The sequence below is a fragment of the Lynx rufus genome, unplaced genomic scaffold, assembly GCF_022079265.1.
Source record: "Lynx rufus isolate CCGP_SWC_20201006 ecotype Redwood Valley unplaced genomic scaffold, mLynRuf1.p SCAF_8, whole genome shotgun sequence".
In the NCBI taxonomy this organism is placed as follows: domain Eukaryota; kingdom Metazoa; phylum Chordata; class Mammalia; order Carnivora; family Felidae; genus Lynx; species Lynx rufus.
In genome coordinates, this window is record NW_025814896.1 from 127,228,796 (window position 1) to 127,256,432 (window position 27,637).

Here is a 27,637-nt window from a genome sequence, read left to right on the forward strand (position 1 = left end):
GCGTTTGGGGGAAAAGAAAGATTTTTCAAATGGGCAGGGGATGACAGACATGAATGAATAAACCTCCAGATTTAAAAGTGACTGTAAACTCTGTTCAGTTATATCCATCTCAGAAGTCACCGAAACGTTAAGAGGAGAGATGAGTCAGAGTTATCTTCATCAGATAACCCACAGGCAATGTCCTTCTTTCAATGAAATGCGTCTACAGACATAGGAAGTAGGGTAATAAACCCAGGCGGCTTTTCCATTCAGAAAGATCTCGGGGAAAGGACTCGGTCTGACAGCATGAGTTAGAGTCACATACATCTCCAAAATTAAGATTTTTCACTACATTCTCTCCACATGGGATGGAATTGTTCTGGAAATGAGTATGTATGTCTTCTTTCATCATGAGGGGCTTTTACATAAGATGCAGACATTACTGTCTCGAAGGCTATTTTTAAGTGGTGGCTTGTTTTATAGCTCCTGGCGTAGCTTTTCCCAGTGATTACAGTTTCACTCCTCTGGCCATAGTGAATCATATCTGTGTGTTTGGACACCATTTCTCCTTCCTTCCACTCATGGAGTCTATCTCTGCCTATGAATGTGGAGATTTACTCTGCTCTGCATACTTTTCAGGTGATGAGGTTTTATCTGAACAGGAGAAATTATAAAACACAAAATACACACTAGAAACATATCTATAAGGGCACATGCTTCATTCACATATGGCAACTTGAGTATGTCCCAAACCTGTACACGTGTGATCAATATACCCTGGACGGCATGGTTTCATCACGGACATGATCCTTCTGCCTGCCGCCCACCACCACCAGTCTACTGAACAGAAGAACTAGCCCATGGGAGATGTGTATCCAAAATTCAGAAACTAACAGAAAGGAGTCTTGATGCTCCAAAAAGAGCAGTTCCCTTCCAGACCAAGTTTGAACATCCTGAAATATACTTACTTGACGTAAAAACGTACAACCAAGACATTCTCCACACTGAATTAGGCAAGTTTATTAGGCTCCTAATTTCCATGTCTAGAACGTGAACATGGATTTACATGCATTGTCTCATTTTGTGGATCTTACATGCATGGAGTCTTCAGTCAGCCGGGCCTCTGATTCTACTTGTCAGTAATTTACAGTTAGCTCAATGTGAGTAGATGACAAACACAGAATGATACATAAGCCGTAGCAATAAATCCCACCCAGTCCCATTTACCTTTTTTTTTTTTCCAAAATCATATCACAACTCTCTCTTGTAAAAAATAAATTTCAGAACAAGGCATTTAATTCACTTTACTGAGAAAAATAAAGAAGATTCTATCATTTTGGAGCAATGAATGTCCAACTATGGCTGAAAGGTACACCCTGAGAATTAAATTATTTTAATGAACCCATTGAGGTTTATAAAGCTGTGTTAACCTAACGTCAGGAAGGGACACAAGATACAGGCACAAATGTCCCTGCTCATTTTGCTGTGCAATTCTCCAAGGACGCTGTGTTATAAACATCCTCATTGTCTTCAATGCTTGAAGCATCTGTAGAATCGGGATCGCTCACCACAATTCCCACAGAAGACAGACTGGTAATGAAGGCGTGCATCCGCTGGGCATAAATGTCCCTAATGTTAAAGTAAGGTAGCTCGTGACACTTCTCTGGTGGGTCCTCACTGCACTGGTCCACATCAATGTCCTTCTGCTTCTGGTAGTACTTGGAAAACTTGTTGAAGATAATGGTGATAGGGAGGGCCACCACCAAGATGCCACAGATGATGCACGTGCTGGCGATAAGCTTCCCGGCCAAGGTGACTGGGTGCGTGTCTCCATAGCCCACAGTGGTCATGCTGATGGTGGCCCACCACCAGCAGATGGGGATGCTGGTGAGGCTGGATGTCTGCTCGTCTTTCTCCACAGAGTAGATAAGCACAGAAAAGATGGAAATGCCCACAGAGAGAAAGAGAAGCAGGAGCCCAACTTCATGATAGCTGTGTCTCAGGGTGGCACCTAGAGACCGAAGTCCTACTGAGTGCCGGGCAAGCTTGAGGATTCGGAAAATCCTCATAAGCCTGAGGATCTGGACCACCTTGCCCATGTTTTCAATGTCCTCACTCTCTTCCTCCTTGGTGTCTACAGCCAAGGTGGCATAGAAGGGGATAATGGAGACGAAGTCAATTATGTTCAGAGGGTTTTTCCAGAATTTCTTTTGACAGGGAGCAGCGACCAGCCGGATGGCAAGCTCGCCAGTGAACCAAGCAATGCACGCGATCTCCACACCTTCCAGCACGGGGTCATCCACCTCTCCGTCCTCGTTCTGGAACTCTGACATGCTGTGCACACACATGGCCACAATGGAGGCCAGCACCACGCTCAAGGACGAGATGGCAATGAGCTTGGCAGACAGGCAGTAGGCTGGGTTTTCCATTCGAATCCAGATCTTCTTCCGGAGCTGACCAAATCGCAGCTTATCAAACTTCTCCAGCTCCTTCTCAAACAGGGACGACTCTTCAAAGGAGGTGTCGGTACTCACGTCATTGCTCTTCTGGTCCCAGTCCTTCTCGTGGTTATCCTCCTTGCGTTCCTGGTAGCGATTACTGCAGCAGGAATCGATGAAGAGCTCGTTGATGCCCCAGTACTCGATCTCCTGGCAGAATGAGAATACGCACAGCTCCTCCATGACATGCAGCTTCCCCGTGTAATAAAAATTCAAAACATATCTGAACAAGGAGGGGTTCCGATCAAAGTAGTACTCCTTATCGGCCACACTGTAGTCATCGCACAGCTCCAGGATGGCCTCTTCCGAGTGGCACGTGAGCAGTTTTCCGAGTCTGGTGTGAGGAAACCGCAGGAGGGTGCTTTGGTCGACGGACTGCTTAAAGCCCCCCACGTTCAAGTTGACAAGTTCCTCGTCTTGTCCAGGGCGATGGAAAAACTCACCAAACACCATGGTGGATACAGGAGGCAGGGAGCTGGATGGGAAGGGAGATGAGGAAGTTCACGCTGCACCTGGAAGGAGCACAAGACGGCATTAGCGCTGCCCCGTTGTGCCTTGCCAAGCTTATTTTTAATCTGCCCTTTCCAGGATGATGGGCTACGTGAAGAGCAAAGCAGGAAATGGAATAAGAAGGAAGAAGCATTACGCATTTTAACCGGAAGAAAATGAACACAAAACAGATTGTTGGGTTGATGGATCCATTTTTTAGGAAAAAGAAGACTGCCATCTAAGTTTGATGAGCCTTCGTTCCTAGTTCTTTATTTTTTTTAAGCATACAAAATTTACCTCCAGGCCCCCAAAAAGCAACGCCTTGTGGATCACTTACACAATACAAGCATCCCCAGTCTCAACCACGAGGCTCCCGCATTTGGCAATGCTCAGTTCAAACGTGACAGGCTGGTTGCTGCCTGACTTGTAGCTCACCTCTCCCTGTGCCCAGGTCTCAGTCATGCACCCTCACAAACAGTTCTCTTCTCTGCTCTGACCCTCGCCCCCAACCCACACGTGACTGGGGGCTCAGCTCAGCTCTTATAAAAGATGTAGCTTTCCCCTTCTGCTCCCATGTTTCACTCCTTTAAGAGAAAGCCCCATTCCTACCTTTGGATGTGGACAATCAAGAGCATATAATTATCTCCCTGTCCTTAAGTACCCTACATCTTAAAGATATAGTTACACTTCATGGGATAGTGTTTCAGGTACATCCACAGAGAAGACAGTGACTTGGGGAAACCTCTATAAGTTAATTGAACTATCAGTTTCCTCATACAGACACTCTCCTCTCTCTCCTGCTCCCTCCCCTCACAGACAGTTCCCCACACACTCCCAATTGCCCCATAGATACCCAGTCTATACTGGCCCAGCACATACTGCCTGTTTCTAGTTCTGACACTAATTAGGATGTACCAGATCCATTTCTCAGGGAGAAAGTAATAGCTTTGACTATCACCCAATACAATGATACTTCCTCAGAGCAAATGGTGCAGAAAAAAGAAAGGTAGGAGACTATCATATACTAAATTCCTACAGGGTACTATTAGATGCTTCGATAGACACGATGCCATTTAATCCTGCCAACACTTTACAGAATGTGTACAGAAAAATGGATGCTCAGACAGGTTGAGTCAAAGATCACAGTATAGGTAAATGGTAGAGCCAGAATTTAAACCCAGGTTGGATTAATGCAAATCCATGCTACTCCCACTATATACACCCTCTCCTCCATCCACTTTCTTCCTTATTATAATCCAATAATGCAATGTGGGAAATGCTATAACAGAAATGAGTCAAGCATCTTTGGGCTTATTGAGAAAAGAGCAATGACCCTTGTCATTGGTTACATTTGGCTCAAACATTAACAGTTCAAGCAGAGTTGACCAAACAAGGGAAATGGGCATTCCCAACAGTGGGCACCAAGGGTTGGGCATAAGCAAGATTGGGAAGAATCTTGTATATCAGTCTACAGAGTCTGGACTTTACCTGTAAGCAAGACCACTAAACAATCTTTTTTTATTATTTATTTTTTATTTTTTTAATGTTTATCTATTTTGAGGCAGAGAAAGACAGAGAGAGACAGAGAAAGACAGAGAACATCCCAACCAGGTTCCGCACTGTCAGCACAGAGCCCAGTGCAGGGCTCGAACCCACAAACCATGATTTCATGACCTGAGCTGAAATCAAGAGTCAGACACTTAACCGACTGAGCCATCCAGGTGCCCCTAAACAATCTTAATCAATGACTGGACACAGCTGTCTTTGCCAACGGTGACTTAGAAAGACCCCACTGACACTGGAGCAGGGGTCTGCTTGGGGTGAAAGTTCAGGGCCAAAGAGACAGGGCTACAACAGAACAGGTGAGAGGAAGGGAGAAGACCCCAACTCACATAGTGGTGGTGTCTGTAAAGAGGAAGTGACAAAAATCAAGGAAAGTTTATAATGTCAAATCAGCAGTACTTGGTGATTAATTTGAAAGAGAAAAAAAAAAGGACAGGAAAGTAGAAAAGCAAAACGAGAATGTGTTTTCTACTCTGCAGTAAGTGGATGATACGGGGACACTACTAGAGGAGGCAAAAAGATCAGGAAGGAATTTCTTGCCCCTTGTGTTTACGAAAAGCCAAGGCTGTGGGTGAGACAAGAGACTCCTCCTTTGAAAAGGATGCACCAGAGAACACAGCCTTAAAGTCCAGCCTTCTGCCATCCAGCCCAGGAGGAAGCCTACAGTCATAAAGTATGCACGGGCATTCGCTCTCGAGACACTAACCGAATGTGCTCCCATGAGTGTGTTCCCATGAAACCAGAGACCACAGCATAGCTTGACATGCCATTTAATAGATTTGCTGACCTCTTCAAAATACTTGGGTTTTTTTCTGCCTCTGCTTTCTATTTTTAGTTAGATATCTTCTTTGAAGGGCCTACATCAGAGCTCCTGGCTTGGTCCAAATATTTATGGAACTTCAGATCTCTAACAGCAGGCTTGTGCTCATGGCAAGTATAGTAGTAAAACGTTCCAAGGACCTAGTTTTAGCTAAGCTGGCACTAAGACTTTAATGGACATTTTCTTCGGGTGGCTTATTTTTCATCTCTTTGGCTCTTCTGGAAAGCCCCAGCAATAGAATGCCAGGGTCTGCCTTCATGACACACATGCATAAGCCGGACTCAGGGGGTGTGTCATCCACTTCCCGATCACTCTGCGGGCACTTTTCTACAGGACCCTGTTATCACCCTTGATGCCAGTCTTCCCATTCTGTCCTCCTCGCTTTGCATTCGCTCTGTGCTGGTGAAAGAGAGCCCTTCGTGAGGCCCACTCATGCCTCAAAGTCTGATCATTAAACCAACACACATCGTAAAAGAAGGGGCTCCTGTTGGGGGCTTTCGGGAGAGAGGAAAAGGGAAGCATCTCCGGATCAGGTCCAATGCTTGAGCTCAGAGGGCAAGCTAAGATGTCCCAGGACACAGAGGCCAGAGGACGGGGTTGTTTTCCTTGGCTGTGTCCATCCCACAGCAGCCAGCAGGGGGCAGGGAAGAAAGAGTTCTCACCTTACCTTCTGTAGCTAGGCTCCCTGGCATGCAGACAGTCCCTTGCCAATCACAAACATCCCTTCTGTCATGTGTCCCTCACTACTACTCTGGGATTTTGCCAATGAGGAGGCAGGATCAGAAGAGATAAGTGGGCATAATGCAGCTATTAAGGGTTAGAACACAGGCGCAAGCTGGGGTTCCTTACACCAATTCCAGGGCTTTCTACAGCACTCTGCCTCACACATCTAAAGCAACATAAAGAAAGGCAGATACTGAACATCATTATTTCCAAGTTTCCTATTTCAGACCAGCATCTATTTAACAGCCATTCATTTACTCCTACCCAGAACACATTCACCAGATCAAAGGTATATTTACACATATCTATGTACATTTATGATTAATATAAATTATACATTTATAATTTATTTATATATGTAAATGTATACATTTATTTATAGATGTAAACATATACACATTTATGTGTATTTATAAATACATAAACTTAAAATACATTAAAGCATTTTCTTTATGCATGTTCATGTGATCTATAATCCAAAAATTGGCCTGCATCCTCTATTCATGAGTCTGTGGGGAACTGGGTGAGGAGAGGTGGGCGATGCAAAATGAAGGGGAACCCTTTTGGAGGAGAATTTGACAAGATGTAGCAAAACTGTACAGGCACTTACCCTTTGCCCCAGCAATCTCTCTTCTAGAAATCTCTCCCAAAGAGAAACAGACAAAAATTAAAAACACTTGCATAACTGGAAACAATCCAAACAGCCATCAGTAGAAGATTGGCCAAATAAACTATGGTCTCTCTCCCTCTCCTCTCTCTCTCTGTCTCTCTCTCTGTCTCTCTCTCTGTCTCCCTCTCTCTCTGTCTCTCTGTCTCTGTCTCTCTCTCTCTCTCTCTCTCTCTATATATATATATATATATATATATGCAATGGAGTGATTTCTAGGATATATTATTTAAGTAAAGGGAAAATATGTGTGTGTACGTACATATACGTGCATATACACATACATACGAACACACACACACGCATGTACACACTTGCTTATGTAAAGAAAAAGAAATGGCAAAAGGATAAACCAAAAATGAAAAAAGTGCCTCCCTATATGGGGAGAGAGGGAACAGGATATAGGGCACAGTGTTGGAAGCTGGACTTGGAACTGTGTAAATATTTTACATAATTATGAAACAAAATTAAATTTAAAAAAGACAATCCTTAAAAATGTAACCTTACTGTGTATCAAGTTGGTCAGTAACTTCAGAGAGATAAATTATTCCAAGGTTTTTTTTCATTTGTTTATTTACTTTCGAGAGAGTGCAAGCAGGGGAGAGGCAGAAAGAGGGGGGCAGAGGATCCAAAGCAGGCTCTGCGCTGAGAGGCGGACAGCAGAGAGCCTAAAGTGGGGCTCAAAATCACGAACTGCGAGATCACGACCTGAGCCAGGTCAGACCTTCAACCAACTGAGCCACCCAGGTGCCCCTCAAGGTTTTCTAAATTTAATTTAATTTCAATAATCTGACTGTACATCCATAGTGGTATACACCATAGGACAAATATAGTATAGAAATCTTAAAATATTTTTAGTATTCATGTTGGTATAATTATTCTGAAACTTTTATGCATACACATAGGTTAAAGCAAGTAAATGATTATGTTAATATCATTATCCCCCAAGATTTTGAGGGCAAAATAAAAGAAATATAAATATAAAATCAAATAAATGAAATAAAAACCCAGTGATCCTAAATCTGAACTAGAAATATCATGATGGACTGATAATTTAATTTTTCTTAAAAGAAAATCTTATTTCCACTGAAAAAACCTACAACAGAATGCCTATCTCCAGTGGATGCTCTGAAGCATCACTTATAGTTCCCCTTTAGAATTGAAACACTCATTCTCACACTTGCTGGAAGTGTTAATAGCTAAAGGGCTCTCAGTTAAGTCCCTCTTTGGGAATCACCCTCAGCCAAAGAGAGCTGCCTTGCCCAAGGTCACACTCTTTCCCCAGGCAAGTTCACATCCAGTGGCTTATGTATGGGGAAGCTACAACGACCCAGCACCTTTTTCACAAGGTGGGCACCCGAGTTCCAGAGTTCCCATAGGATCAGCTAAGATTTCTGTCACAACTTCATCCCAGTTCAACGCCTCTCCTTACCCAACCCTACTTCCTTCAATTCCCACTAGTATTTGTCCCAAGGGAACCTCCCAACAAACTTTCTGCACATAAATTTCTGTCTTAGTCTATTTCCCTGGGAACCCAACTGAAGACACCAAGTCAAGAGCAATGAACATCTCGAGTTTGTGCAGATTGAGGCATCAAAATACAATTTCTCACTAAAATAACAAGGGCTTCTTGGAAAAATAGCCAATCCCAGGTCTGGGGTAAGAAATACACAAAATAAGCCTGGACTATCTTGTTACATGAGAAAGCGAGGAACAGAAGGACAAGGGAAGGGAAGGACAAGGGAATATTCAAAGGGACTCAGGACCAACTGGAGACTCACACTGGCCAAAGATTTGTGCATCAAAAAGAAAAAATCTCCAATAGACTGAAACACATCAAGTATGTTAAAATCCCCGAGTTCATAATAATATTTTTTAAGAAAGAAAGAAAGAAAGAATACATTGGTCACCTTTGAAGGGTACTAAAGTACCAACTTGTTACTCTGGAATGTGAGACAAAAAAGAAAAACAAACATTTATCTTGTTTTCCTGCATGAATTATACCTTAGGAGAACCATATAGTAGTTAAAGAGGGAAATTTTTCTTTATAAAAATATTCCAACAACTCAAAAACAATTGTAACAGAAACAATTAAAATAGTACACTAGAAAATATTTATTTAGATTGAAAAACACAGTTTGAAAGTAAAAGCATGAAAACAGTAACCAAAAGAAAGCAGGAGTGGCTATACTGATAACCACACAAAATAAAATTTAAGACAAAAATTGTTACCAAAGACAAAGAGCATTATATAAAAATAAAACAGTCAATTGATCAAGAAAACATAAAAATGACAAATATAGATGTACCCGGCAATAGAGCCCAAAAATACTCTCTCTATTTGTAGATGACATGATTATGTATATAGAAAATCTTACAGAATACACACAAAAAATGTATTAGAACTAATAAGTAAATTCAGTAATGTTGCAGAATATGAAGTCAATATACAAAAATCCATTGTATTTCTGTACACTAGCAATGAGTAAACAGAAATATGAAATTTAAAAAACAGTTCCATTTATAGTAGCATCACAAAGTTATTATTTAGCAATGAATTTAACAAAAGTGGTACAAATTTGTGCCCAAACTACAAAATATTGTTGAAAGAAATTAAACAAAAATAAATGTACAGACATCCCCATATAGCAGTACTCCCCAAATTAATCTATAGATTGAACACAATTGCCATCAAAATATTAGCTGCCTTTTCTTTTCAGAAATTGACAGACAAGCTGATTCTAAAATTCATATGGAAGTGCAAGAAACCCAGAATAGTCAAACAATCTTGAAAAAGAAGAACAAAGTCAGGAAACTCATACTTCATGATTTCAAAATTGCTACAAAGCTACAGTAATCAAGACAGGGTAGAATTGGCATAGCATAGAGAGGGAGATCAACAGAGCAGAATTAAGAATCCAGAAATACGTCCATATCTACTGTCAACTGATTTTCAACAAGGATGTCAAGAGAATTCAACGGGGAAAGAACAGACTTTTCAATAAGTGGCACTGGGACAATTGGACAGCCACATGCAAAAGAATAAAATTGGATGCCTACCTCACACCATATACAAAAGTTAATGAATCAGTGGATCAGAAACCTAAATATAGGTGCCAAAACTACAAACGCTCATAAGAAAATACAAGCATAAATCTTTGTGAGCTTGGATTAAAGTGACTTCTTAGCTATGACACCAAAAGCATAATAAAATAAGAGGAAAAATAGATAAAGTGACTTCAAAAGTAAAAATTTTGTGTTTCAAAGGACACTATCAAGTCAAAGGACAAGAATCAAGAAAATGAAAAGACAACCCACATGATGTGAAAAAATATTCGCAAATAAATTATCAATAACGATCTAGTATCCAGAATAAAGAGCTCTTACAACTCAATAATAAAAAGCCATATAACTTACTTTCAAATGGGCAAAGGATTTCTTCAATAGACATTTCTCTGAAGATATACAAATGGCCAAAATGTCCGTGAAAAGACAGAAAATCAATCTTCATTAGTGAAATGCCAATTAAAAACACGAGATAACACTTGACACTACTAGGATGGCTAAAATCAAAAAGTAATAATAATATAAGCATTTTAGCATAATGCAAGTGTTAGTGAGGATGTGGAGAAACTGGAACCCTCGTGCATTACAAAGGGTAATGTAAAATGGTGCAGCCATTTTGGAAAAGAGTTTAGCCCATTTCTGAAAAAGTTAAACATAGAATTACCATATGATCCAACAATTCCACTCCTAAGTATATTTATAAAGGAACTGAAAATATATGTACAAAAAAAACATATACACTAATGCTCATAGCAGCATTACTGATAATAGCCAAAGAGGGAAAACTACCCAAAAGTCCATATCCATTAATTGATGAATGGATAAACAAAATGGTCTATCCATTCAATGGAATATTATTTGGCCATAAAAAGGAATGAATTACTGATACAACAACATATTTCGCTGTAGATAATAATGTTTTGAAAACATTATTCTAATGAAAGAAGCTAGACCAAAACAGGCCACATATTGTACGATTCCATTTATATGAAATATCCAGAGTAAGCAAACCCATAGAGACAGAAAGCAAATTAGTGGTTGCCAGGGGCTGGGAGGAAGAGAGATAGGGTGTGACTACTAATAGGTATGTGTTTCTTTGGGGGGTGATAAAAATGTTCTGGAATTAGATGACTGTACAACCTTATGAATATACTAAGAACACCCCAATTATGTATTTTAAAAAGGTAAGTTGTATTGTAAATGAAGTATATCTCAATAAAACTATTCTTTAAAATATGGTTCCATCTAATGGAGAAGGAATGATAGAATTAAAATCTCCCTATTTCACAAGGTCATCATGAAATGACAGATCTGGGTTGCTAACACCCAGATAAAAAGCTGGTGGGGAACTTTACCACAGCTACGTCAGAATGGCAATACCTGAGCTCACTGATCAAGCCCGAAGTAACAGAAAGAAACAAGACACAATGTGCCTCATGATACACATGTGCCTCATGATACACAATTCTGCAGTATTTCAACAACAGCAACAACAACAAATCAGGCCTGAATTTTATTGAGAGTCTAGATCTGCCACTTGAAATCACATGGAGATTTCAGGGGAACATGTGCAGTGAGTGACACAGCGAAATCCAGACTGTGGGAAACTGTACAGACAAACGGCACAGACCAGATAAGCGACATATCAAACAGATCCAATGTGTGGGCTTTGTATGACTCTCGATTTTAACAGGCCAAATGCTTAAAAAAATATGAAAAACAGGGACGTTGGAGTACCGGCTAGATATGTGATCATATAAAAGAATGATTGTTAATTTCTCAATGTGCTGATGGTATTGTAAGTATGCTTTTTAAAAGAACCTTTATCTTTTGAAAGTATATATTAAAATTTTATGGATAAAATTATACATTTGAGATTCATTTCAAAATAATCCATGGGGAGTGACAGAGTCGGGAGGGGTGGGGGGTGGGGGGTGGGGGAGGTGTATCTTACTCATACAAGACATGGCCATGGATTGATCATTGTTGCAGTTGTGTGATGGGTACAGGAGTTCAATGTAGTATTCTCCCTATTTTGGTACATGTTAAAATTCTCCATCAAAAATGTTTCAAGAAAAATTTACCACGCACCTTTTTGGGCCATGTACTGTGTAGTAAGTGCTTTCACGCACACTATTGGTTACCCTTGAATTCCCAGCAACTCATGCAGTACCCGGGCACTAGGAGGGAATGAGGAAGCGCCATGGAATGAATGAAGAACCTCCTTGAATTCTCTAACAGTCCTTAGTGGTAGATCTTATACCCCACGTTGCAAATAGGGACACCTGAGATGCAGAGTTTGGTCAACATTGTCCAGCTTTTGTGTGGCAGACTCTTTCCACTATGCCTCAAACATGAGTATTTAAATTTAAGTGGGAGGCAGGAGGGACTGGCTGACTTTTAAATTCACAGTTTTTTATCATCCTCATTAAAGAATGCTATACTCCTTACTGGGGGATTGGGTATAAGCATACCGAGGATACATGGAGTCTCCAATCAGGCACATCTGGGAACACAAAAGGCATTTGGCTGCAAAGCTGAAAAATCAACTGCTATTTTTGTCCTCTTTCTCAAGAAGATCATTGGCTTCTGTATCGCTCCCCCTGCCTACTACTAACCCAAATTACTCATGGTGAGAACACTATCTACTGTATTTGGCTACCTTGTGCCTCTCGGTGTTTACAGGATTGAAAAGAAAGAAAAAGATGTCAAAAATCCAAGATATCCACTGAAGCTTAAAAGAAAACCTGCATTGATCTTCTCTCCAAGTGGCACCCTGTAAAAGGCTTTTCAAAGCCATTAACCTCTTACTCACCTCTTCTTAGTCCACTTCCCTCTCTTTTTGCTTTATGCTCTCAAACTCACTTAAAAAATACTCTCGGAACAGAGTCTTTTCAAGGCTGACAAATACACGTGCACACAAGTGCATGAGTGGCTTTGATAATGCTCTTGCTTTGCTCGGAAAAATAACAAAAGCATAACAAACACAAGTCGGTATTTTTATGGGGCAGAACCACTTTTTTCAATCAATCCCACAAATGTAAAGAAAAACCTAGATTCCTTCTGCCCTCCCACTTGTCCAAAATCTACGTTAAATCCTCCTATCAAATTAAAGCAAATAGGGCATTTTTCAGAATTAATACTGCCATCTTTTTGGAACATTCTTTTAAGAGCTGCATTTTATCCCATTAAATATAAAAGAAAAATCACTAATTTTTTTAAATGTTTTTTTTTTTTTTTATTTTGAGAGAGAGAGAGAGCAGGGGAGGGGCAGAGAGTGAGGAAAAGACAGAATCCCAAGCAGGCTCCGAACTTTCAGCACAGAGCCCAATGTGGGGCTTGAACTCACGTACCATGAGATCATGACCTGAGCCAAAATCAAGAATCGGATGCTTGAAAGACTGAGCCACCCAGAAGCCCTAAAAATCACTAATGTTTTTTAAAAGGTTAGGCCCTGCTAACTCATATTTCTGCCCATGGCATGTGAGAATATTCCAAATAAAACCAAGCAGATGTAAACAGAATTAGAAATCTAAAGTCAATCCACACCCATGAATGGAGGTATTCTCCCCAGGCACCTTCGCTGACCTTCGTTGATCTTCTCTTCCAGCAAGCTCCCTGTGTACTGGTGTGGGTAACATGTAAGGAAAAGAACATCGGTAATAGATAATGGGCCAGAGAAGATAAGTGGGCATGGTCAAATATCAGTGGCATTGCATAGCCCACCCTATGTGGATTTGGGAATGGAAATGCTAGGGTTCCTTGCTTTAGGCCCTCGTGACTCAGTGTTGTTAGAACCAGTAAAATAGTGCAATTCTGAAAAACAAATAGCTACTTCTGAGACATCTAGAAGGTCATGCCCAGAGCCAGTGTATAGAATACATGATATTTCAAAGAGCTTTCTGGAAGCGAGGCAGCTCCCTCCACCTGGAACAGTCCTCTTAGAACTGTATTCATTCCATCTGGACCTCTAGTTAGTGTGGCTGCTCCTCTCCAGGGATCCTGTAACTCATACAGCTCATCTCCAAACAGAGGCTGCTCAGAAGACTGAGTGATTTAGTGAGACAAGTGGCCAGAAATCTGTCCTATTTGTAAAAAGCAAAGAATCACAGACGAAAGATTTTCAACGTGGACTAGGAAAAATGTGGACAGACAACAAGACAGGAGCCTATCAACAGTCACATTATGTGGAGGAACCCACACACTAGTGGTTGTACTGGTGAAGTTCTGGAGTCCAGGGGAGGGAGTTCTGGAGAATCTGAACACACCTGAGCCAAATTAATAGGTCCCCTCCACCCACTTCCTCATCCCCTCACCTTACAACAGCCCGCAGGGCACTATTATTTTAGCATCCACCACAAGACAGTATAATGTTTTCACAGCTCTCCTCACCACCACAGACCTGACCATGGCTGTCACTAGACCCTAAGCTCTTCCATGGAAGGAATCATGTATTGCCACCTCTACAGTCTCAGCCGTTTATGCTAATTTCTGCCCATGGTCTAGTGAAAGATACTCTTTTATCTGGAAGAATTAAAAGGCTATCACTGTTTTCATCCAAGAGCTAGCAGAATGATCTAGACCAGACAAGGTGAAATGAAATGCTTCCAGCGGCCAAACAAGTAAGTTCAACAAATAAAGTGGGCTGGTTGGGACTGTGGTGAACTCTCCAGGACATTGTTGTCCATTGTCCTTTGTGGAAGCAGAGGGCTGGTGATCCAGGAGAACCCAGAAATCCTGATTTTTATGAGGGATAGCTCAAGTTTTATTAGACTTGATCCAACATGTTCCTAACGTTATGCGGCTCACACAAAATGTGTCTCCATGCCAGCTACTTCCGATAAGCCCCCAATCTGCAGCCTGACCCAGACTTACCAACCCAACTCCACAGTCCATTTTAAGCCAGACTGACTTAAATGGACACAAATGGAATTTTATCTCAATAATACTAGTGCTACTTCCTCATGTCTGAACTATCAATGTCAAAAGGGGAGATGGGCAATATGGGCTACGGATTCTTCCAGAGCTGCCTTCGTGCATCCCCCAAAAGAATCCAACCTATTTCCTCCCAGGCTGGCTCTCTCCTTTCCTCCTTCAGTCACGTGCCCCAACTGCCGGTGAATTTGAGTCAGAATAGTCTCCCCGGTGTCTGACCTTCATTTCTGTCACTACATTGTAAGGCTCATTCTGCCCTCCCTTTGATAAGTAAGGGGGCCAGAGAAGAAGATCAGTGGAAGCTCTTACCTTTGTGGTGTTGATGTCACACTCTCTGCCCTCATCCTGTCCAGTGGAATGTCCATCATCATCCAAGAAGCTCCGCCCTTCTTCCCTCGCAGGAATGTGTGGTGTGCGCAGGCATTTAGTGGCCAAAAAGGAGGGAAGAATCCTGTTCTCTGGTTGTAAGGGCCAAAGCAATCACTGGGAAATCACTCTCACCTGCCGAAGAAACCACAGGTCAAGTTTTGGCTCCAAGGAAGAAACACACCCAACATGTTCTATCTCAAACTCAGCAATCTGGGCGTTTTACTGATTAGACCCATATCTTAGAGGCCCATCTCATCTTAGGAAGTGGGTGGTCTTCTCCCCACCACGGAACCATCATCACTCCCACTGCACACATGGATAGAGAGGCATCATAGTCCCAGGACCAGACTCACAATTGCTCTCAGGCTCACAGACTCTCAGATCTTGACTGTAGTGGACACTTGGGACTCTCCACAGACCCCAAAGCCAATAAAACCTCCAAAGATAACACGAGGCACTAGAGACAGGGCTGCGGTCATTCACCTCCCACACATAATTTCTTCCGGGAGCATTATTTCCCTAGCTAATTCATCAAGGATATACTTATAAGCCTCTAAATGAATACATTTTAATCCATTTCAGAGACCCAGTTCTGAGTGTGACTGCCCTAATAGAATTAACAGTGCTGCTCTAATTTGAAATCAATTTCAAAGACTGGCCAAATTCGATTTTGCTTTATTTGTCCATTGTTGTATTTCACAGATCAGAAAGGACTACACAAGCTAGATTAGAGTCCTCCAGTTAAAACGTGTGTGTGCATGTGTGTGTGTGCATGTGCGTGTGTATGTGTGTGCATGTGCGTGGGGGGGGGGGGTAAATTTGTATCAAAACAAAAGGACAAACTTACATTTCTCTCTCTGAATAAATTAAAGAAACCACAAAAATGTCCAGTTCCCAACAAGGTAAGTTGTGCCTCATGTTGATACATTCCCATAGATTTATACTAGGATCTAAGCATCCATCCATTGATTTTCATGTTTTCAGATCAATGGTATGTGCTACGCGGGGGGGGGGGGGGGGGGGACAGAGGCGAGGTGGGGAGGAAGAAGAAAAGATTGATTCCCAGCTTCAGAAAGAAAATGAACGAAGTGCCTCTAGCTACGTCAGTCATCAAACAAGCATTCATTATAGTTTAAGATTGGCCTGGAATTATCCTAGGCATTGGGATTACAAACAAGATGCAGTGGCTGCCCCTCCTCCCCACCCCCCAGGAGCTCCCAGGCCCAGAACCAAATGTAATAAACAAGTAATGGCATCCCACCAACATCAAGGGGGCAATGGTGAGGGAGCAAAGCAGGAACACACCGGTCCCAACAATGGCCAGAGCAACACTTTGGTGTGTTTTCACCTCTAATAAAGATAACAAGGAAAGACCTAGAAAAAAAAAATGCAGCTCTACCCAAAGGGAATTTCTGAGATGGGACTCTTAGCAAAGAGGTAGAGAAATTTCAACAGGGATAAATAATATCAATTCAGGAGCTAAAATCTGTCCTTCTCCTCCTCCTCCTCCTCCTCTTCCTCCTCCTCCTCCTCCTCCTCCTCCTCTTCCTCCTCCTCCTCTTCTTCTATGGCCCCCCAGCAACACATCATTGGGTCAACCTCAGATATTTGTGTTCCACTAAAATGCAGAAATGCTGCTCTCCTTTTTTTAAAGGGTACAGCACACACATACAGTCTTTCCTTTGCCTACCAGATGCCTTTCCAAATGTAGCACATTTTAAGGGAAGGTAAGATTAATCTGGCTGGGAGATAATTAATTAACTGCAAGCCGCTTTGATGTGACTATATTAATTACTGAAGAGAAAAAATTAACAGCACTTCTAAGAAACCCCAAGCATTGCTGAGCATTGGCTCATCACAGAAGGGCTGGCCCAGGGACAGACTGTGAGGTGAGCCAAGTGTATCTTTTTTACAGAAACTGGTACCTAGTGGGGCCCTCCATCAATGTCTGATAAATTACTAACGTCCTGGGCTGCCTTTTCTCTTTCCCTACCCAAACTCAGAATTCTAGTGTTCTGCTTCATTTCCCATCACTATGACTCCTGTCAAAAAAACGAAAACAAAAACAAAAAACAAAACTGGATTTTTGGAAAAGATATACCAGTCAATACCTCTCAGTGTGAATTTATGCCAATTCACTCTCCTCCTAGGGCATTCACATTCTAAGGGTGACCTTTCCCTTGTAAAATGATAACCAGCACTTTCTGAGTCCAGTACAACATGCCAGGAACCTCCCAGGAGTTTCACACACGTATCACTTTAACCACCGTAAGTGTTAATTGTTGTGACTCCCCTTTTATAGGTAGGACATCGAGGCTCAGAGAAGCTATTTGTCCAAATGCCAGAGCCAGGATTCAAACTCAGGTAAGTCTGCCTGACGTCAATCAGCATAGAAAATCGAGATCCACATCCAGTGGTCAGGGAAAGTGAAGGACTGGGAGAAGTGGGTAAAACATAGCCCAAACCAGCAGAATTTGGGAAAGAAAAATGTGTGCGCCCAACACATTCTCCCCTTCCTGCTTAACAGCCCCACCAAATGGTTCTATCCTCCATGTTCCTACCACCTCTGTCAGAGCCTAACGGTTCAAAAGAAGAGAGTATTGTTTGTGACTTAGCACTGAAGCAGATTTCTGACTTTGCTGAGTGATTCAGCAGGATTGGGGCAAAACACATCAAGCTCGCTCAGGCATTGCTCGCCTCTGTAGAACTCTCTTCGCAGTAAAAAGGGAGATCCTCTCCAGCATCCTTGTGGATAGACCCTCCAGCTCACCTAGATTTCCTAGTGGGTTGACCACAGCACTCAGAAATATACAAAATGACTTTCTCCATTATGTAGAGGGAAAAAGTGAAGATCAACTCTTCCATCATCCAGAGAGCTGACATCCAGTCTTGGAACAAAACGAGGAAAATCACATGGACAAGCAGACAGTGCACAGGGGTAATAATAGCTCCCTATGCCCTTCTCTTAAGACTCAAATTAAACTATAAAATCAGTGCCTGAGAGATAAAAGCAGACATTCCAAGTGTCACTGCTGCATAGGTCTGTGTCTTACGGACTTGCACAGAATCCTGAGTGTACCTGTTACTGCCCTGCTCACGTTCTTCTGAAATATTGTCGCCTCCGTGCTACCCACTAGTTGAGAAGCCTCCAGTTAAGGACAGTGTTAAAATATCAGTCTTCGTATTAATTATCCCTGTTACACAACGGTGGTTGACACATTTTTATTGAGCCAATTCCTCTCCCCCACGGCAATGAGACTAAAGAGTAAATTAATTAAAAGAATCAATATGGATAAGGAAAGGCAGTTGGTCAGCAAGGGAAGCAGAGGAGGAAAGTGTGAGAGATCAAAGTTGGTTGCCGAGAGCCATCCCAGCACTTTCTAGAGGTGTAATCCTGAAGATGTTGCACATTCCAGGGCACATCTCGCATGGGCACATCTCGCATGGATTTTTAAGTGTCTAGACCTAGAGTTTCAGCTATCATTAGATACCCCAAACCCTCGCCTTTTCAGATTCTAGTCTCCCTGAGGCACCTCCTGGCAATTTCAGTTCCCAGGCACCTTGCCAACGGAGAGCCTATGAGCTATGCTGCCAACAACCGTGTCCACTCTATCCGCCGGTTTTATTTATTAGCGGAACGTAATAAGGTGGGAAGAGGTTTATTCACTCAGTTTTCTGTGAGTTCCTATGAGAGCCAATCTGCTAGCGTCTGGTACTCTGAAAGTGAGTTTCTGAAGTTGCCGGGCTGAGAGAGAGCTTGACCTTGACCTGTGATAAGGTCACCAGGTAAAGAGCACCATCAAGCACCATCCTGACAGCCAGCCAGCTTCCCTGGAGACATCCTGACCTTGCAAACTTCTACAGAGTTTATTCACCCTCAACGCTACTGACATTTTGAGGCCAGGTAACCCTCCTGTGGGGGGCTGTGTCATGCACTTTATGATATTTAGCAGAATCCTTGGCCTCTACCCACTAGACACCAGGAGCACATCTCACTTTCCCCTAAGGTCGTGACAAGCAAAATTGTCAAATGTCCCCCAGAGAGCAAAACCATCCCCAGTTGTGAACCCCTGCTCTAAGGAGACCTCAGACACCTGTCTGGAAGCTGGGAGTTCAGAAAGCTCAGGATGGCAGATGGTACTAATACTTTGCTGACAGGGGCCAGGGATATTCCCCCAGACACTTGTTCTTTTAGAATTCAGTCATGGCATTTCTGGTGTCAGACAAGCGAAACTTTGCAAGTGAGCAAAGATAAAAGGAGGGTTAACCTTTTGTTGAAACTCGAAGCGTGCTTTGGGCAATTGGAGTCTGGAGTAAAGGTTAGTGATTTTCTCTGAAAATCTATATGATATTTGCTAACATTTTGGGGGGCAGAACTGACACACAGCACAATGCATTAATATAGTTGGAAAGGTGGCTTACTACAGCCCTTCGCAGGTACGTGTCCTCCCGCTGACCAGACCCACTCCTTTGTTTTTTTAAATGTTTATTTATTTTGGAGAGAGAGAGAAAGACAGAGATCAAGCACAGGAGAGGCAGAGACAGAAGGGTGCAGGCAGTTCAAAGCAGGCTCTATGCTGACAACAGAGAGCCCAACGCAGGGCGCAAACTCACGAACAGTGAGATCATGACCTGAGCCAAAGTCGGAAGCTGAACCAATGGAACCATCCAGGTGCCCCTGACCAAACCCACTCCTGACCAAAGCTCCAATCTTGGAAAGTCATCAATGTCCCAGGAAAAGTGCAAATACATGTTAGTTTTATAGTCTCACCACTATTTTATCAATCACAGACTAATTTTCAATAAAATCTAAGCGTAATGAAATAATAGGAATAATAACAAAAGGTGAAATTCGATGCTACTCCTATCTTGATTAGCTAATGAGAGTTGTGGTCTGGGGTTTTGCTTAAATAAAATTAAGATATCACAATCAGTCTGAAATCAGATTTAGTGTCCCAGAAAAATTGTAGTTATATTTAAATCCTATAATCCAAAGAAGTCAGAATAATACAACACTTTCCAGTTGATTCAGACAGCAGATTACTAAGAATATCCCTGACTTACTTAGTTTTTCCAAATTATCAAATTTCAAGATATACATTAATATGAGAAATCCTTGAATTAACAAACACTTTTTAAAAAATTTGCTGTGTCCCAAGAAGAAAGTGAAAACTTCTCAGGGTCTAATACATTCAGGGATTAAAAAATAAATTTATAAAAAATAATAATGAAAATAAAATTATACAAGTTCTGGTCTTCAGGGAGGAAACCAGTAAGTGCCTTCCAAAGCAAAGGCTCTAAATTGTACTTGAAAAGTTAATATAAATGATATTTTCTTGGCCATCCAGAATGAGCAAATGCAATACCATCTCCAGAAATCCCTAAGGCTTGAACCACGGGTAACTAAATACCACTTTCCTCTTCTCGGGTTTTATGTTCCTAGACAACCCTCCCTGGGGAACAGAGGGAGACGGCAGGCTACTGCTGAGTCACTGAGTCACCTCCAAAGGCAATCTTCAGAACGGAGAGTACAGAAAAGCCCTGTGGAAGGGTGTGCACTTCAAAAGAGGGAGAGAAATCTCATGGTCACTGATCGCAGCAAGGTCATCCCCATGTGTTAACAGGGCTCTGGGACCACCCTGAGTGGCCCATATGGCTGCCACTATTCCACCGGACACCCCCACTTGCAGATGCCCCCTAAAGCATGACTGGCTGAAATCTGGGGCTCAGGCTGCAGCCAGGTAACAGGCAGGCAAATCAGCCCACCCAGGGGCTTTAGGCCCTGTGCTCTGTCTCATTCGTCCCCATGTTTTCAATGGCTGATGCATCAAGTGTCTGCACTAACACAATGATAAAAAGAGCAACTCAAAGCAAGCAGTTCTGTAGCGTAGAGAGGGAGAAACATAGCATGCCAGGATAATTGTGATTGGGAACAGGTAAACGGAAACCTTCTGGAGGACACTGTAGCAATGTGTATTACAAAGCTGTGGTTCCACCTCTGAGAATGCATCCTGAGGGAATGAATTAGACAAGTGTGCAAGGATGGGTATCCAAGGATGTTCACTGCATCAGTGGTTACTCATAAGCGTAAAAATTCGAAGGCAAGCTAAACGTCCATCAACAGGGAAATAGTCAGATTAGGAGGTAGCCATGTAATGCAACAGTCTGTGGCCATTAAAAACACCAAAATCATAATAATGGAAGGAGGTCCCGTATACTGAATCAGGTGTCTCAATACCTCTGAGTGTTTGCACGTCTGAACCATTTAATCCTCACGACACTTGAACAGGTAGTATTTTTATTGGATTCATTTTACAGATGGAGAAACTGGTAGATAGAGAAATTAACTAACTCTCCAGGGTCAACAGCTAAGTGATAGCCTCATGGTTTGAATCTGAGCAATAACACTCTAAAGCCATCCTGTTAACTGCAATCAATGCTCTACTACCTCTAGATTCATGAGAAAATCATCAAACTATGCTAAGTAAAAAAGAGAAAAACAATTATAATACAATATATGGCATGATCTGATCCTTATAAAATATGTCTAACTTTACAAAGTGAAAAAAAATAATCTATAAGAATATACACTAAAATGTTAAATGCATTCTCTCTGGGTGATAGAATTCAGGGTGATTTTTGCTTTCTACTCCATACCTCTCAACACTGTGTGACTTTCTTTGCAAGCATTAAGAAACACTTGTGTAAACAGTCATTTCTATTTGGAAAATAAACAACTGAAAGTAGGCTTAGTCAGGACTTGGGGAAAGGAAGGGGGGTGGACATCAAGTGAACGTACAGACTTGGCGGAGGTGGGACCCTCGGCCAATGGACTCCTTGTGAGAATCATAAGCTTCTGCCGTAGATCCACGTCTGCTTTGTGGCCGGCACTGTCCCAGGGACTACAGAAATCAAAGGACAACATGACTCTTGCCCTCAGAGCTTAAAGTTGCTTAGAAGCGGTTATAGGAGGGTACGTAGGTAAATAAATAAGTGCAGTACAGGCGGGAGATGTCAGGTACCCTGAAGAGAGGTACCAAGAAGGTTCCATGGAAATTCAGAGAAGGTAATGGGTCCCTCTGGGATCGGGAAGTAGGGAGAATGACAGGAATGGGTGGCATTTGAGTTGAGCCTTGAGAGTGGGGTCAGACATAAACAAGTAAAGGAGACAAGTAAGTGTAAAAAGGTCGTTCTCCAAGGAGAGGAAGGAACATACGCAAAGCCGCGGGACTGGAAAGCTTGTGTTACATACAGAGAGCAGAAAATAGTCGAGTCTGGCTAATGGAGCCCTATGACCTAGAGCTATTCATATAGAATATAAAGAACTCTACCTGCACTACCCACACCTTTGTGAGCCAGGAATCACCAAGGTGAGTGATATCCTTTAGGAAAGGAGAAAGGATTACAGGTGGCCATACAGAAAATCTGCTGAAACAGGGACCATAACTCAGGTCTCCTGAACTATTTAGCCACAAGGAACCAGTCAGGGAGACATACAAAACAAAAACAAAAACAAAAACAAAAACACCTCTTGGAGTTATCGTTGTTCCCAGAACATCTCAAAAATTAGAGGCTGGTGTTGGGTACAGCAATCCACCGGGAACTGCAGCGATCAAAGGTGGCAAAGAGTAAACCCCAGTAGTGTCTATGGAAGCACAGACTGATCAGGCCAGAAACGTGGGCAACATTCCATGAATTCACCCACTTCTCTTTTGCACCTCCACTTAACAGAGCAGGAAAGCAGGGGTCGGTAGGGAGAATTCAAGAGGTCCTTGGATTTAGACAGGGGGTGGCAAAAAATCTTGATTTTTCACTGAAGTTAGGAATCCCCCCCTTAAAAATGCAGGCAGTGGCCCAGGGCAATAAGAGCAGTACCAGTGACTTCACCCCACTAGAAATTCCAGATAATCCTGTATCATAGCAGAATTGTTGCAGGCCTCAGAAAATAATCACATAAGTTCATTGTTTCTTTGAAATCTCAGTAGTAACAGACCAACTGCTAGGTCATCCTTAAGGAGCTGATAAAGAAGCACACATATCACTAAATCATAAGGTGGTTTAACTGTTTTGGTAACTGTATGCATTTCCATACAGTTGGGTTCCTTTATAGTCTGTGGCTCTTATTTTTTGTATCTGAAAGCACTGTTCTGAAAAGTGGTCCCTAGGCTCCCAGACTGCCAAAGGGGTCCCTGGCACAAAAAGGATTAAGACTCCATTAGCTAGAGATCCTGTTAAAATGTACATCACACCATGTACTCCTGTGTTCAACTCTTCAGTGACTTCCATCTTGCTCAGAGCAAAAGCTCCCTTCCTCCATTTTATTTATCTGATTTCACCTCCTCCTTTCTCTCTTTCATTCCCCTTGGCGTATTGGTGTCCATGCTATTCTTTAATCATTCCTGCCTCAGGGCCTTTGCACTGGTTGATCTCTGTCCCTGGAATGCTCTATCCACAGGGGATTGTATGGCTTCCCCACTCTCTTCAGGCCTGGACTCAAATACCTTCCAAATGAGCCCTTCCTCAGTTACCCTACCTAAAATACCCCTCAACGAAACTCCTATCCCCCCACTCCTTGTTATATTTTTTCTCCTTAGCATTTATCACTCCCTAAAATAGACTTAAAGACATATACTCTGTTTTTTTTTAATCATATTTATTATTTATTCCCCCCACTCAGATATGAGCTCAGTGCAAGCAGGACTTTTTATGTCTTAAATACCACCATAGCCCAAGTGCCTATAACCTCGTCTGACACACAGTAGGTTCTTAAAAATGATTTGTTGAATTCATTAGTTAGCATTTGTCACATAGCTTGGCTACTGGCTGCTTCTATCCTATGTCGAATTTTAAAGTCTGTCTGTCTACTGTGCTATTGGGAGAAAAGAAAAATCACAGAAATGTGTTTCTGAAGTTGTGGTCACCACAGAAGAAAGGCAGCTGATTTATCAGCCACTGCAGAAGGAGATGCATTTTCTTCCTTAATAAAAAGGGTTTTCATCAAAGGCGAGATAGACAAGTTCACACACACACACACACACACACAGACACACACACACACACACAATAGGTTATCAGATCAAGTCATATCATAAAACAAATACAAAAAAGTAAATGGGAAAATTGGCACATGGCATACAACCAATAAAAGGCCCGTGAACCCAAGCTGCCATAGAAGTGATGCTACTTGATAAGACCCTCACACAGATTCCACCTGGCAAACGGTAGGAGGAAATGGACAGCATACAAACACATGAGTAAATGCAAGTCACCACATGGACACTGCTCAACTTAGCCAGCTCTGCTGAAATGCACAGGGGTCCCTTTTAAGGCACTGTTACTCAGACTAGCAAAAATGCAGGTAGCCTGGGAAGATCTGCGGCTGGCAGGGCAGCCTTCACAGACATGCAAAGCACCTCATTCCGTTCCACACCCTGGAGCACTCTGTTTCAGTAAGAACCACCAAAGCAAAGCCTGGATTCCTTGTAGTTCCAAACTGTGAGTCGAGGACAGAGAAAGTACTATTTTATATCACATACATCCTTATATGCTCGACTCACTCACATACTGAAAAATAAAACTCTCCCAACCCCAACTGCCCTTCACAACACAGCTTCTTAAAATCATCGTTTACACTCACCCTTCCTTCCTCTTGTGCAATTCTTGCCCTGACACTCCACGAAGTGTTTTTGCTGAGGGCACCTCAGGATGACTTCTGCACCAGACCTACATGTCCAAGGCATGTGTCACTGTCCACTTCCCACCTCCCAGCCACCTTACGGCCCCTCCCAGTTCACTGGTGCCACCTGTCTGACCAATCATTCTTGGCTTCCTGTGGCACACCGGCTTCACCTTCCCAAACCTTAAATCTGGGGTCACAAAATAAAATACCTGCAGGGGCCAGGTGCCTGAAATGAAAAAAAAAAGAGGACATCTGGCCACGGTGACAAGCTGCAGAGCACCGGCCCTGCTGAAAGGGGACTGCTGTCCCTTGTTTGTGCACATCAGGTGGCCAGATTGCCCAGTTTGCCAAGAACACCCACAAATCTTGTTTTTATGTGAACTTTCCCAATTTTCTAAATGTTGGCAACTATTGGTTTTAATGTTTTACTGCTGTGAGCCAAATCAAACAAATCTGTAGCCGGATACAATCTGCAGGCCTCATATCTGGGTCACTGCAGCCCCAGGGGCTCCTCGTATCCCTCTACTCCTCTCCCTGGGAATTTCATTATCTCCAACCCGGATCTCCCCACTACATTTCAAACTCTTGTAACTGCCTACTGGACGTGTCCATTTGAATGTCCCATTGGGACCTTAAAATAAACATGTCCACACTTCCCTTCATCCTCTATTCCCCAACATTTCTCAAATTCCTTTCCTTTCCTTGTCCCTCCCGCCTCTGCTTTAATTCAGACACTCAGTATTTTTCCATGGTTTATTACAATACACTTCTAAGTATCTTCCCTGCCTTAGACCTCCCCCCATCCCCTACCTTTTTGTCCATCTCAAGTCCACACTACCTTCTAAAATGTGCAGGCTTAAAGCCCTCTGATAGCTCCCTTGCCCTTCAGAATAAACTCTGGATCCAAATTGCTTGAGTCTGAATCCCAGCTTCAACAGCACTAGCTGTGCAACCTTGAGCAAATCACTGAAGTTCTCTGAGCCTCTGTTTTTTTCATTTGTAAAACATGGATACTAAGTATCACACACCACATAGAGCCATCATGAAGTTTTAAAATGAGAATAAGGGCACCTGGGTCGCTCAGTTGATTGAGGATCCGACTTCAGCTCAGGTCATGATCTCACGGTTCATGGGCTTGAGCCCCACATCGGGCTTTGTGCTGACAGCATGGAGCCTGCTTTGGATTCTCTGTCTCCCTGTCTCTCTCGCCCTTCCCCGCTCATGCATGTGTACATGCTCTCTCTTTCTCTCTCTCTCTCTCAAAAATAAACATTTAAAAAAGAAAGAAAATCTTTAAAAATGAGATAATAAAAATAAAGCTGTCTGTGCTTAGTACATAGTAAATGCTCAATCAAACGTTAGCTGTCATTATGTTTCCTCATCCATTATCCTCACATTCCACAACCCAACTCAACTCTAGGACTACAAAGAATTTCCTGAAATTCTCCAAAAGTACCCCCGACTTCTCACTTATCTATCTGCTCAGAATGCCCCTCAAGACTCATATTCTCTATCATATTCTTCAGAACCGAGCCCTGACCCCAGATCTCTCTCTACCCTAAAACCAGCCACTGGCCCCCTCTGCCATTGCCTGCCTCCATTGAGTATTTAACTTGCTAACCTGGAGTAGAACAATTTCCCAGAAGCCTCCACCACAGCACTGGGAGCCCCACAAAGGCAGGGCCTATTTTTTCTTAACCTTTGCATCCTTAATGCCTAGCAAGAAACAATGAATGAGTAGACGAACTTCTTTAATCCCCAAACCAACCCAGAAAGGCTGGCATTATTATGATCCGCCATTTTGGATGAGGTTCAGAAGTGTTAAGCACACAGGAGAGACAGCGAGCCCAGTGCCCGAGCCCAGATTTCCTGGGGAGGCCCCTGTTGGGGAAGCTGCTCACACTTTGCTCCTCTTGGTGGTGCTCTGCTGGCTGTCTTTACACACGAGGCTCATGTCCTTAAAACTAACTGTACTTCTGTCTTATCTCCCTAAATAAGTGTGGGATGACGAATACGAGTTTTCATCGACTCATGCTCTTTCCACCAAGAGCTTCAAAATATCTACAAAGTCGTTGTAGATACACGCAATCAGTAAAAGAGTCAATTTTTTTCCTGTGCTTACCTCTATGAAATATGTACACTCAGTCTTCTTTACAGTCTCCATTACAAAAATAATCTCTAGTAAGCCCTTATATGGTGCTTACGTTGTACCAGGCGCTGCTTTAAATATTTCATCTACCTTAAGGTAGATGTTATTATTATCCCCACTCGGCAGATGAGCAACTGAGGCCAGAGAGGTTAAATAACTTTCCCACCGTAAGGGGCAGAGCTGAGATTCAAATTTTTTTTTTTTAATTTTTTTTTTCAACGTTTATTTATTTTTGGGACAGAGAGAGACAGAGCATGAACAGGGGAGGGGCAGAGAGAGAGGGAGACACAGAATCGGAAACAGACTCCAGGCTCCGAGCCATCAGCCCAGAGCCTGACGCGGGGCTCGAACTCACGGACCGTGAGATCGTGACCTGGCTGAAGTCGGACGCTTAACCGACTGCGCCACCCAGGCGCCCCCTGAGATTCAAATTTGTAGACAAGAGCAGAGGCTGTACCTGGCCTGCCAGGATTTGAATCTCAGTCGTGCCAAGTTCTAGTTTTATACTTGGGTAAATTATTAAAATCTCTTAGATATTTCCTTGTCTGTTGATTGATAGATAGATAAGTACATGATAGATAGATAGATAGATAGATAGATAGATAGATAGACAGAGATGGTATAGATAGAACAAGAAATATAATTTCACTTAAGATAAAATGATAATGCCTACCTTAAATTGCTATGAGAATGAAGCGAG

General features: G+C 42.5%; 1 protein-coding gene across 1 annotated transcript in view; it reads right to left on the bottom strand.

Annotated features, from left to right (window-relative positions):
- Positions 1-989: 989 nt before the first annotated feature.
- The window catches only part of KCNS3 (potassium voltage-gated channel modifier subfamily S member 3), a 38,481-nt gene continuing 11,833 nt past the window's right edge, over positions 990-27,637 (bottom strand). Inside the window, exons 2-3 of the mRNA XM_047068715.1 lie at positions 15,050-15,241; positions 990-2,989 (exon numbers count right to left, since the gene is read on the bottom strand). Coding sequence (XP_046924671.1) covers positions 1,455-2,930 — 1,476 coding nt within the window. The 5' untranslated portion in view covers positions 2,931-2,989; positions 15,050-15,241 and the 3' untranslated portion in view covers positions 990-1,454. The remainder of the gene's footprint in view (positions 2,990-15,049; positions 15,242-27,637) is intronic.